Here is a 14665-nt window from a genome sequence, read left to right as displayed (position 1 = left end):
CCCCTCTTCCCCTCATGATCATTTGTGGGAGCAGCATTACTGAAGAAATAGAGGACTCAAAGTTGAAAACAAACATACATTTATTTATTTATTTATTTATTTATTTATTTATTTATTTATTTATTATCAGAGAAACTTCTCTAGTAACCGAGTATAGCAATCATCCCTGAAAGTATAAAGATTTAATTTTAGGAATGTATCTGTGTGAGCATAGGATATGTGTACAGGTAGCTGTGGAGGCCAGAAGAGGGAAGGTATCAGACCTGAAGCCGAAGTCCCTGGAGGGTGTGAGCCTTGCTATTGACTGTTGGAGACAGAATTCTGTCCCTCTGCAAAAACACCAGGTGCTCCTAACTGTTGAGCCATCGCTCTAGACCCTGGAAATTTTTACCTTAATATTTATGAAACACCATAGCTACTGTAAGGATTGCAAACATGAGCAGGTCACTCCTACTAAGGAATAACTCAAGTCTAATGAAGAAGTGATCGCACAACGAAGAGTTTTCACTGATGGACAACCAGTTAAGTGCAAGACTTAATGGATTCTACATGCAGTGATAGCCAAGGTTCTCCTCACCTGTCTGTGGAAGGACGACGATGTTAACCTGTTTAAAGTTTTCTCATGTAGAATGTGGCGGTGCACCTGGAATCCTAGTACTCAGGAGGTTGATGCAAAACAATGGTGCAGTCAAGGCCAGCTTGAGTCACACAGTAACACCTTGTCTCAAAAAAAAAAAAAAAAAAAAAATCCACAATAAATAAAGAGCTTCCCTATTCTATTCTGAAGGAGTAAAATTAGAATATATTTTGGGTTTGTTTGTTTTGGGTTTTTTTTTGTCTTTGTTAAACAAGAATGTATTGCTCCTGAAGTTTATGAAGTTATGTTTGTCTAACCTATAAAATGTTGTAACCTGGGGCTGGAGAGATGGCTCAGCGGTTAAGAGCACCCGACTGCTCTTCCAGAGGTCATGAGTTCAATTCCCAGCAACCACATGGTGGCTCACAACCATCTGTAAAGAGATCCGATGCCCTCTTCTGGTGTATCTGAAGACAGCTACAGTGTACTTATATATAATAAATAAATAAATCTTTAAAAAAAAAATGTTGTAACCTAAAACACAACAACAAAACTAAGGTAGCTATACTGTAATATTTATGTGATAACTCAACTCTGCTTCTGTGTAGCTTTGAAAATATTTGCTTTTTCTTCCTTTTGGTCAATAGTCCATGTCCACAGAGCTAAAAGTACATCTTGAAATGCTGTGTAAACTGTCAGTTTCTTACAGTAGAATACTCATAAAACTTGATTTCATTGACAGCAGTCACCATAATTAACAGCAGAATCGCACTCTCACCTTGTTGACTGCATGACTGGGTTTTGGAAATTTCTACCCCAGGACAAAACCTCACACAATAAGCTCTCTTGCCCCAACCATATCTACCAAGGATGCACTGTATTTAGAAGATTTCAACATAGCTTCTTAGGGACTTAATTTTAGGCCCCCAGGCACACCCTACAGAGTAGCAAGCCAAGGGCTTCACCTCTTAGAATTCCTTCCTTCTGACAACCCACAGCATCCCTCTGCATTCTGGCCTTCAAATTCTTAACATCTCTCAGTTGCACCCTATTTTCGTGCAACCCAGGCCACCTGTCTCACACAGCTAGTCACACTACCCACAATTTAAACACTACATCAAATCAAGAAATGGTCCTCATCCATCACTGCTTATGTCAAGAGCATCAACAACCATCAATAGTGTCCAAGCATGTAAACAATTATGGTTCTACCCGATATTGTCCCTACTAAGCCTCACTACCAACGCAAAGCTAACACAAAACCCACTAATAATACAAAAGCTGGGTCCCAGTGCTCATGTAGATCAGTAGGTACTCTGAGTCCCTCTGTGTCTCCGCTGTGGTGTTCCTCCAGACTTGGTTTGCTCACTGTCTCCTTGCCGAGTCATCACTTTCTTCCAAGGAAGTTCCGGCTTTGATGACCAAGACTTTTCAAGTCAAGTTTTGTGTGTCCACACCAGCACCCCATCACCCCACTTTCTCTCCTGAGTGATGGGCGTGCCCAAGACATTTCCCAAGGGCAGCTCTCCTGAACTACAAGTTAGTCTCGGGGAAAACTGCTTGGCGGTCATGGAAGACTGGGGAATACTGGGCTGGACTTCTCCAGGCATGTTTTGAAACTCACCCTTACAAACAGGATACAGTAAATATATAACAATATAAGTATACACCATCATAGATTTTTGCCAAATTCCTGTATGAATAAGTGGTTTCCTGTAACCTTTCCTGATAAGGCTCTCTCTTTACACAGCAACATCAGCAGGTTAACTCTAGGGAATCTAGAAGTCCCTTTTTTCACTGTGGCTGTGTACACTGAAAGCAGCAGCAGGGAACAAAAAGGGCTGGCATTAGAGGACCTGAGGCACATACCACAGCTGACTAATAGCCAGCAAGACAGTCTACACCAGCCAAGGTTTCTCATGACCAGAAGACCCCACTTACTAATTAGTACAAGGAAAGTCTTGGAGAGCATGCTGTCAATGCTAGCAGCAGGAAGGGTGGAACACCATGCACAGGAAGTGAGAATAAGAGTCTATTTTAAAAGCTATACGATTTCTATATGTGAGGGCTTCCAGGTACAATAAGCTTGAAATCTGAGATCTTTTACAAACTGTAGATATTATGGAAATTACTTCTTTCTCTGTTTCCACTTGCTCATCTGTGAAATGGAACCAATAATAAGAGCAACCACTTTCAAGGAGTATTGTAGATAGGAAGGACTGCATCTTGACATGGAGCCACAGTGACTGCTTGTTAGTCACGCACTCTTTAAGACTTTGCTTAAATGGAGACTGGAGTGACAGAACACTGTCCACCATTCCCACCCCACAGCAGTCCTCAGCAATTCAGTGACACCAGGGCACACAGAACCACCACTTTCTTTCCTCAGGGTGTTCCCAGACCGAAGAGAAGCTTTGCTCCAAATATCAGCCCACAGCCTCTCACTCAGAAAAAAGCTTACCAGGTCTGTTCCTTGTCATATTTTATGTTGACTATGAGGAAACAGGAGTACTCCTGCACCCCTCTCCCACAACTTCCGAACAACTCTGTTGTTGATCTCTTGCCCTAGCAAGAAGGTAATCCACGGGGCCTGAGCGTCCAGCTCCTAACTGCAGATCTAGCTTAATTCCTGCTTGCTAACTTACCTTGGATTCTCTTGCTCAGTTCAAAGAGTAATTAAAAAGAAATGATCTTTGGGAATAAAAAGTACACAATATCTTTGTCAGGCTCAACCAAACAAGTGAGTTTTGCTGTGAAGGATTTTAGTCTTACTCATCTAGACAGAACACACAGAATAGGACACATTCTCAAGAACCACTTTGCCAGGAATGTGCATTTGGTGTCAGTCTTGCCAAAAGACTGTGCATGATGGCAAAGGACTTCACCAGGGATAGTTTTCTGTGCTGAGAATAGCCTGACTTGATGCTGTTAAACTGTAGGTCCACAGCTCAAGCATTCTGAGGAAGAAAGCAGGACTCTATAAAGAATATTGTCTGCCAGAGGTCTAAAGAAGTTAGACTGAAGGCTCCTGGGGGGATCACTTATTATACAAAAAGGTGATGGCTACCAGCTTCAGTGACAGAGAACTGACAATTTAAAAACTGTTGTGGCAGAAAGGTTTATGAAGAAGCAAAATGGAAAGATCAACCAACCCAGCCTCTCTCTGGGGAAGCATCTCCCAAAGGACTCCTCAGCCTGTGACTATACATGGCCAGGTGAGCTCATGTGTTTGTAACAGCAAAGATGTGTTGCAACAAATAGGCCAAGGGAGGGGTGTATGTGGTGGTGACAACTCCATATTCTAATTCCTAGAGAAAGCATTTAAATTCATTGGCCTGTAAGAGACATATACTCCAGAAGCCACATTCTTATCCACTCTAAATCACAACTATATCATAACCGAGACTCTGAGAGCCACAAAATTCACAGGAGTACGAAGGCTGCTTTCACAGGGCTGATTCTGCTGTGGTGGTGTGCAGCTGTGAAGGCAGACTCAGGAGAGTGTGCACACTGTCTGCACTGCCTCAGGGATGTTTCATGGCTGGGTGCCCAGACTGTCTAGCTCTGCACACAACTCTATAGTGTTTTGAGGGCTACACGGGAGGAATGCATTCTTAAATTAACACACAGCTCTCCATCCCCGCATAGCCTCTTCATCCTCTGAAAGCATGTGAGGATGCCAAGAAGTCACTTTTAGTGCAATTCCAAAAATGGCCCAAATGTATGGAGTTGCAAAGCACTCAGAACATTCAAAACCTTGTTCTGTCGAAGTGGAGGATGAAAATAAACCAAACACACTCTGGACAGAGGTTACCACTTATCTGTTTCACATCACTTACATGCAGTCTCTGTAAGGCTACACAATCATTTCTAGCAAGTAATCTTTGTTATTTGTAAGTAATTATACTTACAAAAAATTGTGTATAGCCTGAAAATGTGTCAACAGGAATACATTTATGTGTTAAAGTCTATTTTAACTGTAATGCATTTATGTATTTTTTTTTTTTTTTGGTTCTTTTTTTCGGAGCTGGGGACCGAACCCAGGGCCTTGCGCTTCCTAGGCAAGCGCTCTACCACTGAGCTAAATCCCCAACCCCTAAAAGTCTATTTTTAAAAGGTATATTTTTTTGTAAGAAACACTCTCCTCACAACAGCACAAGTATTTAAAAGCCAACTTGTAAAAATTTATTTTTGCATAACCGAACTGGCTTAAAGAAAGTAAATCTGTAAAAATCTACCCCTAAATGCTGAATAGTTCATAAATGATACTCCATTCTCTGTACTCAAAGATGTGTCTTCAAATGCAGTGAGTAAGATGTTAGTATCTGTACATCCCCTTCACTGAAACCACTTACTTTGACGGAGGACTTTGTCACCTGCTCATCTCTCAAGCCTCCTCAGTCTGAAAGAAGCCTGAATGAGAGGTAGAGCCTATCTGACTGCCTAGAAACAATACCAGTCAAAGGAATCCAAACCCATCCACACAAAAACTGCCACCTGGCTTTTCTGGGCTCCTCTGGAACCTTCCTAGTTAGTCCTACCTGATGGGGCTCTACCTCCTGCTCCCCCACTGCACACCCCACTTGGCCCCAAGAACTGCTGTAATCCTGCCTCATCTTTTTCATGCTTTCTCCAAAGTCCTCAACCCCAAAGCACCAATTTCCTTTCTTGTAAAATTTCCTCAGGGGCTATAGAAATGGCTCAGAGGTTAAGAGCACTACTAGCTGTTCTTCCAGAGGTCCTGAGTTCAATTCCCAGCACCCACATGGTGGCTCACAACTTGTCTATAACTCCAGTTCCAGATAATCCAACACCCTAATACAGACACACAAGTGGGCAAAACACCAAGGTACATAAAATAAAATTTAAAAAATCTTATCAAATATCATCTTTGCATAGTAAGTCTTGACTAAGTCATAGTCATCACACAATCTCACACTCACACACACAATCAGACACACACACACACCTTGATCACACAATGATGATTGATTTAATTCATACTGGAGAAGGTAGCAGACTACAAAACAGCTCTTCAACCTTAACATTTTAGGTTGTAATGGAAATATAGTGCCAAAACACTTAACACATTCAAACCAAATCACCAAAAAAAGTAATGCCACTAATTTTGCCAACCCCCCCACACACACACCCCACATACACATACACACACACCTGCCCTTGCCAATGTCAACTTGGGTCCAGCAAGAGTAAGTTCACAGGCAGGACCTCTTTCTCCTTAGCTGGTGGCTCTGAATATGTGGGAAAATACAGACACTCGATTCTTAGACAGTATTACAGAAATTTTATCTTCCACATAAAGCTCCCTTCAGTGAGGAAAAAGCTGCCCCTCACCCCAGTCCTGATTTCCTCCAGGCTTAGTTCTGGGTAATAGTATTTGGAAGTACACACAATTACTTCAGTAAAGGCCACTGCATAACAAAAAGGTGGAGCAATGAGGAATACTGTCCTTTAAAGTTTCAAAAATCGGGGTTGGGGATTTAGCTCAGTGGTAGAGCGCTTGCCTAGCAAGTGCAAGGCCCTGGGTTCGGTCCCCAGCTCCGAAAAAGAGAAAAAAAAAAGTTTCAAAAATCTCCAACTAGCTTGGCTACTTTTTATCCAAGAATGTCAACTGAAACAATGCACCCTACTCCAGTACACCCAGCACTTAACTACTTATTCCAAAATGTCAAGTCAATTAAACATAAATATAAACCTGTTACAAAATAACCCTTTTTATTAAAAGTATATCTGTTCCTTACGACAACACAACACTAAACATAAAGAGGAAGACAACCATTTACTAGAGTCCCGATAACCACCAAAACACTAAAACACAAGAACCCAAAATGGAATTAAGACTAAACCTTTGCCAATCTCAGGGACTAAACTCTGACAGTTTACTAGCACATGGGAGGTCACTGTCAGATTGCTTTGGACGAGAAGCATGAGTTTAAATTCATAGTTTTAAAATCAGATCCATATAGTTAAATCATATCTGTAGAATGCACAATTTAACTATTACCTTCTGAACTATTAATTTCTCATTACTCAAAATATGAAATAAAAATAGACTCTAAGAATCTTATGAAAACACAAGTACTAAAATATTTTGGTAGGGGGAAAACTTTTCAGTATGGGTAAACAAAATCCCAACTATTCTAGATTCCTCCCCCATGAATAAAATCAATTCCATCAATGTAACAGAACCCTGTATTTAGATGCCTCATTTCCTCAATAAAAGCATCTTAATGAGTGCCACACTGAAATGTCCAAAGCAAGGCTCACCTCTTCTGTTCAGGAAAAATGTAATTTTCTTCAAGGTGCCCTCTGCCAGCCAAGTTCAACTGGCTTGGGCTGTCTTATCTAACTCGGCCTCTCATTTCGTAGGGAAGGAGGTCTGCAATCCAGGAATATAATTGCCAGCACTCCCACATAGTCCAAATTGTCCTCTGAAGTCACTCATGTCACATCTTTAGAGTCTCAACTGATTCACATAGTTACCCCAGTCCAAAAACAGTTAAGTGCATAAAATAACAGCGTATACAGTCAGGTGTCAGACGTAATGAACGGACTTCCTATATTGGCTCAAGGTAGTTTAATGTGCACACCAGATACCCAGAAAACAACCACTACCCCTGAAAGCTAGGCAGTACAATGGAGCAAACCAGCCAGGAGACTCCGACCTGCAACTCCTTCAAGATGCCCAAGTTGGCCATCAATGGAGCACCATTTTGAGTTTGAACCTATGCTTCACGCCCAGAAGCCAACGAGCAGACCATTCAAATGGAGGTTTCATCGGGCGAAGGCAAAGGTTGGAGACAACTCAACTAGTAACACACGGAGGCACCAGCACTGTCAGATGTCTCCGAACACCATAGGTGCAGCCGAGCCCCGCCGGCTCCTCCTCCCAGGGCTCCCGCACAGCATCCCAGCACCATCCTTCATCAGGATTCCTCCAGCGACGCGCACCGCGCGCGCCAACCGTCTCCTCGCCCGGCCAACGCACAGGGGGTGGGGGTGGGGTGGGGGACAGCTTCAGGTCCTCATCAGGTTTTTAACTGCTAGGGAGACATTTCTTACATCTTACCTACTTGGCGAAGCCACGGACCAAGCTATCCTAAAAGCAGAGGCAGCGTCGGGGCGCTCGGGTTTCCTAATCTGTTAACCGGGTCGGGGTAGCTGCAGCGGCGGCGGTGGCGATGCGTCCTCCTAGCACGCAGCACTCCGCAGTCCGTTTGCAACACCGTTACAAATAAATCCACCTCATTTCACAACCGCAGGGGGCCCTTGGGGTCGCCCATGGCTCACCAAACAACGCCACACTGCGGATCGGTGTATGTCACCCTTTGGAAACGCACGGTCTACAGAGGACCGTGCAAGGAGAGCGGATCTCATCCACTGCGTTAGTTTAAAGAAGAGAGAGAGCGAGCAAGCGCGGGGGGGAAGGCTAAGCGTCCGACCGCTGGGTCCCCCATCCCGATGCCGCACGCCCGGCCAGGCGCTTGCAGTCCGTGCCTCTCCTCCCGCCCGTCAGCACCGGCCGGCGCTGCACGCGGGTCGCTCGGGGCCGCCGCGCTCCGGCTCGGCCGAACAAAGGGCCCGGAGACCTCCGGGCGCAGCTGCGGCGGCGCTCTCACCTGGGCTCCGTCCCCGGCGGCGGCTCCGCGGGGCTCCGGCGGCGCGGGCCTGGCGGTGGAGAGGTCGCTCTCGGCCGCCCGGGGCCCTCTGGGGCGCTCCGGCGACGGGGGCCCGCTCAGTGCCGGCGCCGCGGGATCGAGTCCCGGCGCGGGCGGCGGGTGGGCGGCGGCACGTCCCGGCAGGTCCAGGTCCAGTGCCCGCGACGCCGCGACGCGCCCTGCTCCTCAGTCTCGACGGGCCGCGGCTCAGATGCAGCCCGGGTCTGAGGCGGCGACGGCGGCGGGCGGCTGGGCGCGGGGCCGCTCCGCTCTCTCCGCCTCAGGCTTCGGCTCGAGCGGGCCCGCGGCGGCGGCGGCCGGAGCGCGACGGCGCGGGGACCGCCTGTCACGGGGGCGGCCGGGGTGACCCGGCGGCTCTCAGGGCTGCACGGCGACGCGGACAGCGACGGCGGCTGCGGCTCCCGGGGCCGTCGCGCTGAGGTGCGGAGCTGCCACCGCGGCCATCTTGTTGCTCTAACTGACAAGAACCCCCCTCCCCCCGCTCCAGCCAGACGCGGCGCTCGCGCCCCCGGCCCCGCCCCGCGTGGGCCTCCAACAGGAAGTCGAACCGGCCCCCGGCACGTGACTCCCACCGTATCTGCATACCGGAGGGCGGGATGGCCAATCAGCGCTCTGATCATGAGCTCCGCCTCCAGACAGTACTCCCGATCCCATTGGTTCTTCCCGAAAAGACCACGCCTCCTCCTTCTCCCTTAATACCCGCCCGCGCTGTGGTTGCCCAGACCGCGCGGGGAGCGCGCGGGGTGCGTGTTGCGCGTTCTTCAGACGCCTCGGACGCGCGCCTTCCTCGGTTCTGGCGCTCCTTCCCAGTCAGAGCGGAGAGCCGTGCGGAATTCACCCGTGGCCGCTTTCCTTTCCGTTTCTGGGCACTGTGACTCCACGTTAGCGTGCGCACCAGAGGATCTCAAACTCAGTTTGGCGTAGCCGCCTCCGTTCTCCGGTTCTGCCCCCTGCCGTGTCCCGGGTTCGCGCGGCGTTTTCGCCCGGCAGCGCTGGCCCTCTGCGCAGCGGCGCCCTGAACCTGGCGCACGCACCGGCGCGCCTCCGGCCCGTGCCGTGCACACGCCCTGTACCTCCCCACGGTGCACACACGTACGTGCGCGGGCCGCGGCCTAGAAGCTCGCTGCGCGCTCCTGGCGGCAGCCTCCTGCCCCCCCTCTGCTCAGCGGCTCCCCGGGGATTGCCCCGCTGCGAGCCAAACAATCCGGGCTGCCGAAACAGCCCCCCGGGGAGGCTTGCTTTCCCCGCAGCTCCCCCACCCCACAGCGCTTGCAACCTGCCCACCCCAAGCACTGAGCTGCGACTACACACCTCGCGTTTCCTTCCTGGCTCTCGGTAGCCCGCGGTGGTCCTCCATTCCTTGGCTCCTCCTCGATATTCATATACATAATAATCCGTGGTAGGTAAGGTACGAAGCCCTGTGCGCCCCGTAGTTTCAAGTTTGGGTTCAAGCCACCGGAAGATTTTGAAAGCTCGAAATTTTCTCCATATTCATGGAAGGTGATGGAAGGAGCCTAGTTCCTCTCCACCACCACCACCCCCGACCCTGCTGTTCTGGAAGATCGCGATGCTTCTGAAAGTTGTCGGTGCTGTAAGAGGCCATTCCCTGTCTGGAAGAAGAGACAACGCTCTAGTCCCTCCAGTCCCTTCGAGACACAGTTTTGCTGTGGCCAGTGTCAAGCTTTGAAATGTTTGTGGAGGAAAGGGACACAACAGACTTCCTGCTCTCACTTCCCTTCAGGGTCCCACGAGCTCTGTACACTCCTTTCTTCTTTTATATTTTAAGCCTTCGGATCTCCAGATTCACTTTCCGAAGTCATCTTCAAACGTCTGTTGTGTTGTGTATTTTTCATCCTGAAAACCCATATCCCCTAGAAAGATCCGATCTCACACAGAGACGTCCCCTTTTCTATTCAGCGTTTTATTGACTTCAGTTTAATTTTTGACTGCCGAGAACCTGTATCTTTTGTGTGTCTCAAAAGTACAGATATTATCACATGATCCAGGAAGAAGCGTAAATAGCATCCCGCAGATACACAGCGTGCACTAGATAAACTGCTAAATCCATGAGGAGCCCAGGGTCTAGGCGGAACACTGTAAACTTCAGTTATCGGAATATTGAACCAAAGTGACATCATTTAGCATCTGTCCTTGCCATCGACTTTGTGACCATGACCTTTCCTTTCTTCAAGCTTCCTTTGTTACCATCCCCTTCCTTCGAGCTTAGCCTGGCACAACATCTCTTCCTACCTTAGATATCCAAACACCAGCCAAAAAAAAAAAAAAAAAAGGTAAAAAGGTGGAAATGAAAATTAGACTCATAGTTTGATAGATGGACCTGTGGTAGTAGAAAGAATATTTGAGGAGCTGGAAGTATGGCTCAGTGGTAGAGTCCTTGTCAAGCATGTTCAAAGCATTAGCGCATGCCCATACACACGCACCTGAATACACACACACACACACACACACACAAAAACTTAAAGTTACATACCAATACTGAGACTGCTGAGAAAGCAGAAACAGATTCCACAGGGCTCATTATACAGTCTGCCTAATTTAATTGGCAAGTTTCAGGCCAGTGAGAGATCCTCACTCAAAAAACAAGGTGGTTGGTCGTTGCAATGCATACTTTTAATCTCAGCATCATTAAATTCAGACATCTGAATTCAAGGCCAGCCTGGTTTTATGAGGAGTTCCAGGCCAGCCAGAGCTACATGGTGAGACAAAGACAAAATTCAAGGCAGAAGACGTCTGAGGTTGTTCTCTGACCTCCACACGCATGTATATATACACACAATATACAAAAAAATACGACTACTTTCCGTGAAGATGTTCAGGAAGGTAGCCTGTCTCCTAGAGACCTTCCCAGAGGACCTACAGCCTGAGCCTTGAGGGAGGTCAGGGAAACAGTAACAGAAGCTCACGGAAGGACACCGAAGAGAGAAGCAACAGCAAGCAGCAGGGAGACAGGAAACTTGGAGCACTGTGTTGTCTGTGTCTGCAACAGCTGAGGAATAGGTGATGGGTGGGGACAAATCACAGAGAGTAAGTCACGCTGCTGAAGACAGCAGGGCTTTGGATACTGTGAACTCTCCTAAAAAATGTGGCCGATAATCTGGATCGGAAGGCCCACATACATCAGCTGGGGAGGAGCCCAGTAAAGTTTTGTGGACAGGAGCCAAGCAATGGAGAATGGCAGTGGAAGTCAGACAGAGAGGATGCACTCGAAGATGAGGCTTACTTAGACTCTGGTGTGCTTAAGGAGGACTCGTGGGGCAACAGAGATGAGGCTGTGTATGGCCTAGTCTTAGTAGGTGGTGGGTAAAGACTGAGGTAGAGGCCATGGTAGAAACAGAGGCCTTGGGCATGCTCGGGTCTATCCTCAAAGACTCGGGGTGAGCCACAAGATGACTGGCAAGTCACAATGAGGAGGTCATCCACACAGGGTCCTGAGCACTTCACAAAGCCCAGTCATCTGAACCCTGTGATGACAGGCGGGTGGCTTAGAGGTACTGCCATCTCTCTGATTCGGTGCCACCAAATTGGTAATCTGGTGTACCCTGGAGAGAGATAAGGAGAGTCAAGTTTCAGGCTTTAGAGGAAGGAGAGAGATTAGATGGCAGGCTGGAGGCTTCCATAGGCTTCTTCGCAGCTTTGGTACTCAAGGTAAAGCCAGTGAGTGGTAAACGAGGAATGGGCCTTTCTATCACAACTGGGAACTCCCAACTTCGCTATTTGAGCTCACTCCAGACCAGCCTCTCTGATCCCAATACTCACACTGAGCCAATATTTGCAAGAACTCACACAGACCAAAACCAAATAGGCATCCGTCTCAAGCTCTGCCTGCCTGGACTGCCGACAGTCAGGGCGTGGTCAATATAAAAACAATTCTGCCTCTTTGGTTCTCCATTTCTTCCCTGGCCCTTTTCTGTCGCCCCTTCCCCCTTTCCCTGTCTGTGGCAATCTTTTTCCGCCTCGCCCCTTTGAGTGCTGGGGCTATAGGCGGGAGCTGCCATGTCTATGTGGGGTTTGTTGTTGCTTCCTCCCTCCCTCCCTCCCTTCCTTTTTGTTTTGGCGGTGGGAAGATAAAGCCTTGAACTCAAGCTGGCTTTGAACCCTCCTTCCTCCTGCCTCAGCCTCTGAGTGCTAGAGTCACAGATGCTTCCACATCCATCTCCACCGTCACATTTGTCAACAGTGTCACATTCTTCCTTCATAACTTTTCTGACCCGGCGTCACGACGTCTCGCTTCAGTGGGTGGCTCTTGTCGTCAGGGTCACGATTGCTGTGATGAAACACCATGACCAAAAGCGAGTTGGGGAGGGAAGGGTCGATGTGCCTCATAGGTCCAGCTCTGGCTCTTCTGTACCACCCCCCTCAGCCTCTAGTGTTCCTGCCCCTCCCATAAGATCTCAACACCGCAATACTCTCCAAAGTATAGGAGTTTCTAGAAAGGTTGGAAGTTTCTAAACAGGTAAAAACAAACACAAGATGAATAGACTGTCCCTTAGGTGAGAAGGAAACACAGTAGAGAGCTAGGCTGGAAGCAGAGCGTGTTGAGCCGGAAGGCTGGGCTGGAGGGACAGCTCAAAGCGCTTGTGTAGCATGTCTGAGCCCTTCAGGTTCAATTCCCTAGCTTCACAGAAACAAAGGAGAGAGCCATCCGGTTAGGAGTTAGAACACGGCCACTGGAAGTTTGGGGCAGGAAGGTGACATGATTAAAGCTGCCCTAAGCGATGGCTTCCTAGGCTGTCCCGTGGCAGAAAATCAGAGTGAGGGTCATATGGCTGCTCAAACAATCGGTCATTCACTCGGTTCATCATCATTCATTTGTTCTTTACTTCCTTCCATTTCCGTCTGAGTCCTGGTGACTGCTTGTCTCTCTCCCTTGCGCTTCAACCTCCCTCTCCCGACTGCCATTCTATCCCGCCTGGCACACAGTAGGTATCTAATAACTACTTGTTGAAAGAAGAACAAAGGGAAGCTCGGGTGGGACAGCAGCAACGATAACACAAGTGGAGACATTTCAGAGAGATGTAGACTCGGCCACTATGGAGGCTAGGCCGTCAGGGCCCAGTTACTCCACGTGATGGGCTCCTGTGAACATCGGTTCTGGGAATGAGCTGCACTGGATGGGGGCTTGGCACGCTTGACGTTTCTCAGATAGTGCCTACCACTGTGCCTCTGTTACTAACACCCGTCCAAGGGAGGCTCAGCCTTCAGGGTGCCTCCCTTCTCGCCTCTTGCAGCTCCTGCTTCAGTGCCGTGTGCCATGGCATTCGCTCGCTGTGTCTCCTCCCTTTGGTCATTCTCCTGTAAAAGACAGGGCCAGAGAGCATCCCTTCGGTCAGCTTCGTTTCTGAGAGCAGCTGGAGATTCACTTACTTTTATCTTATGTGCGTGTTTTTTCTGTGCATACGTATGCGCCTTGCTTGGTACCCTCAGAAGCCAGGGGAGGATGTCAGAACTGGAGTTACAGAAGGTTGTGGTCCGCTGTATGGGCGCCGTGAACTGCTCCATCTCTTCAGCCCCTTCCTAAACTGTTTTTTTTTTAAATTATTTATTTATTTTAGATATAGGATACATTGTAGTTGTCTTTTTTTTTCTTTTCTTTTCTTTTTTTCGGAGCTGGGGACCGAACCTAGGGCCTTGCGCTTGCTAGGCAAGCGCTCTACCACTGCACTAAATCCCCAACCCCTGTAGTTGTCTTGAGACACACCAGAAGAGGGGCATCAGATCCCATTACAGATGGTTGTGAGCCACCATGTGGTTGCTGGGATTTGAACTCAGGACCTCTGGAAGAGCAGTCAATGCTCTTAACCTCTGAGACTTCTCTCCAGGCCCCTAAACTGTTTTAAATGGTGCCAGCAGACTAGCTTAGTAGGTGGAGGCACTTACTACCAGGCTTAACAGCCTGAATACAGTTCCATGGTGGAGAGAGTCAAGTGTCCCAGGTTATTCCCTCACTTCCACATGAGTGTCGTAGCACACACACACCACACACACACACACACACACACACACACACACACACACACTCACACACACTAGTAAATGTAATGTAAAAAATTTAAGGGCCAGCAAGATGGCTTGATCTATCCATAAAGGCTCTTACTATCGCTAAGCCTGAAGACCTGCGTTTGGTCCTCAGGATCCACTGATGAGGGAAGGAGAGAACCAACTCCAGGAATCCATGACAGGCACATACTCCCTACCGCATCACAAAAAACTCGTAAGCTAAGTAATACAATTTAAAAACTTAAAACTTTAGAGACTATTATAAATGCCTAGGAAGAGGCTGATGTTCTTATTTTCCCATAAATATTTGTTGAATAAATGCAGAAGGAAAACAAAGAGGTTTTCTTTGGCTGTCCTGGGTGGTGTGAGG

General features: G+C 48.1%; 1 protein-coding gene across 12 annotated transcripts in view; it reads right to left on the bottom strand.

Moving 5' to 3' along the window:
- The window catches only part of Tnrc6c (trinucleotide repeat containing adaptor 6C), a 110749-nt gene extending 100736 nt beyond the window's left edge, over positions 1-10013 (bottom strand). For 4 of the 12 annotated variants that reach the window (XM_063269255.1, XM_063269256.1, XM_039087487.2 and 1 more), the window contains exon 1: positions 9589-10013. In XM_063269255.1, coding sequence (XP_063125325.1) covers positions 9589-9665 — 77 coding nt within the window. In that variant the 5' untranslated portion in view covers positions 9666-10013. Of the gene's footprint in view, positions 1-7667; positions 7883-8217; positions 8752-8862; positions 9350-9588 lie in introns of those variants that run through there. The other 8 variants (XM_063269259.1, XM_063269258.1, XM_017597754.3 and 5 more) reach the window with 5 other exon arrangements.
- Positions 10014-14665: the final 4652 nt, after the last annotated feature.

Source organism: Rattus norvegicus, chromosome 10, assembly GCF_036323735.1.
Source record: "Rattus norvegicus strain BN/NHsdMcwi chromosome 10, GRCr8, whole genome shotgun sequence".
Classification (NCBI taxonomy): domain Eukaryota; kingdom Metazoa; phylum Chordata; class Mammalia; order Rodentia; family Muridae; genus Rattus; species Rattus norvegicus.
The sequence above is the reverse complement of the archived record's forward strand: the minus strand, read 5'-3'. Positions and strand labels throughout refer to the sequence as shown.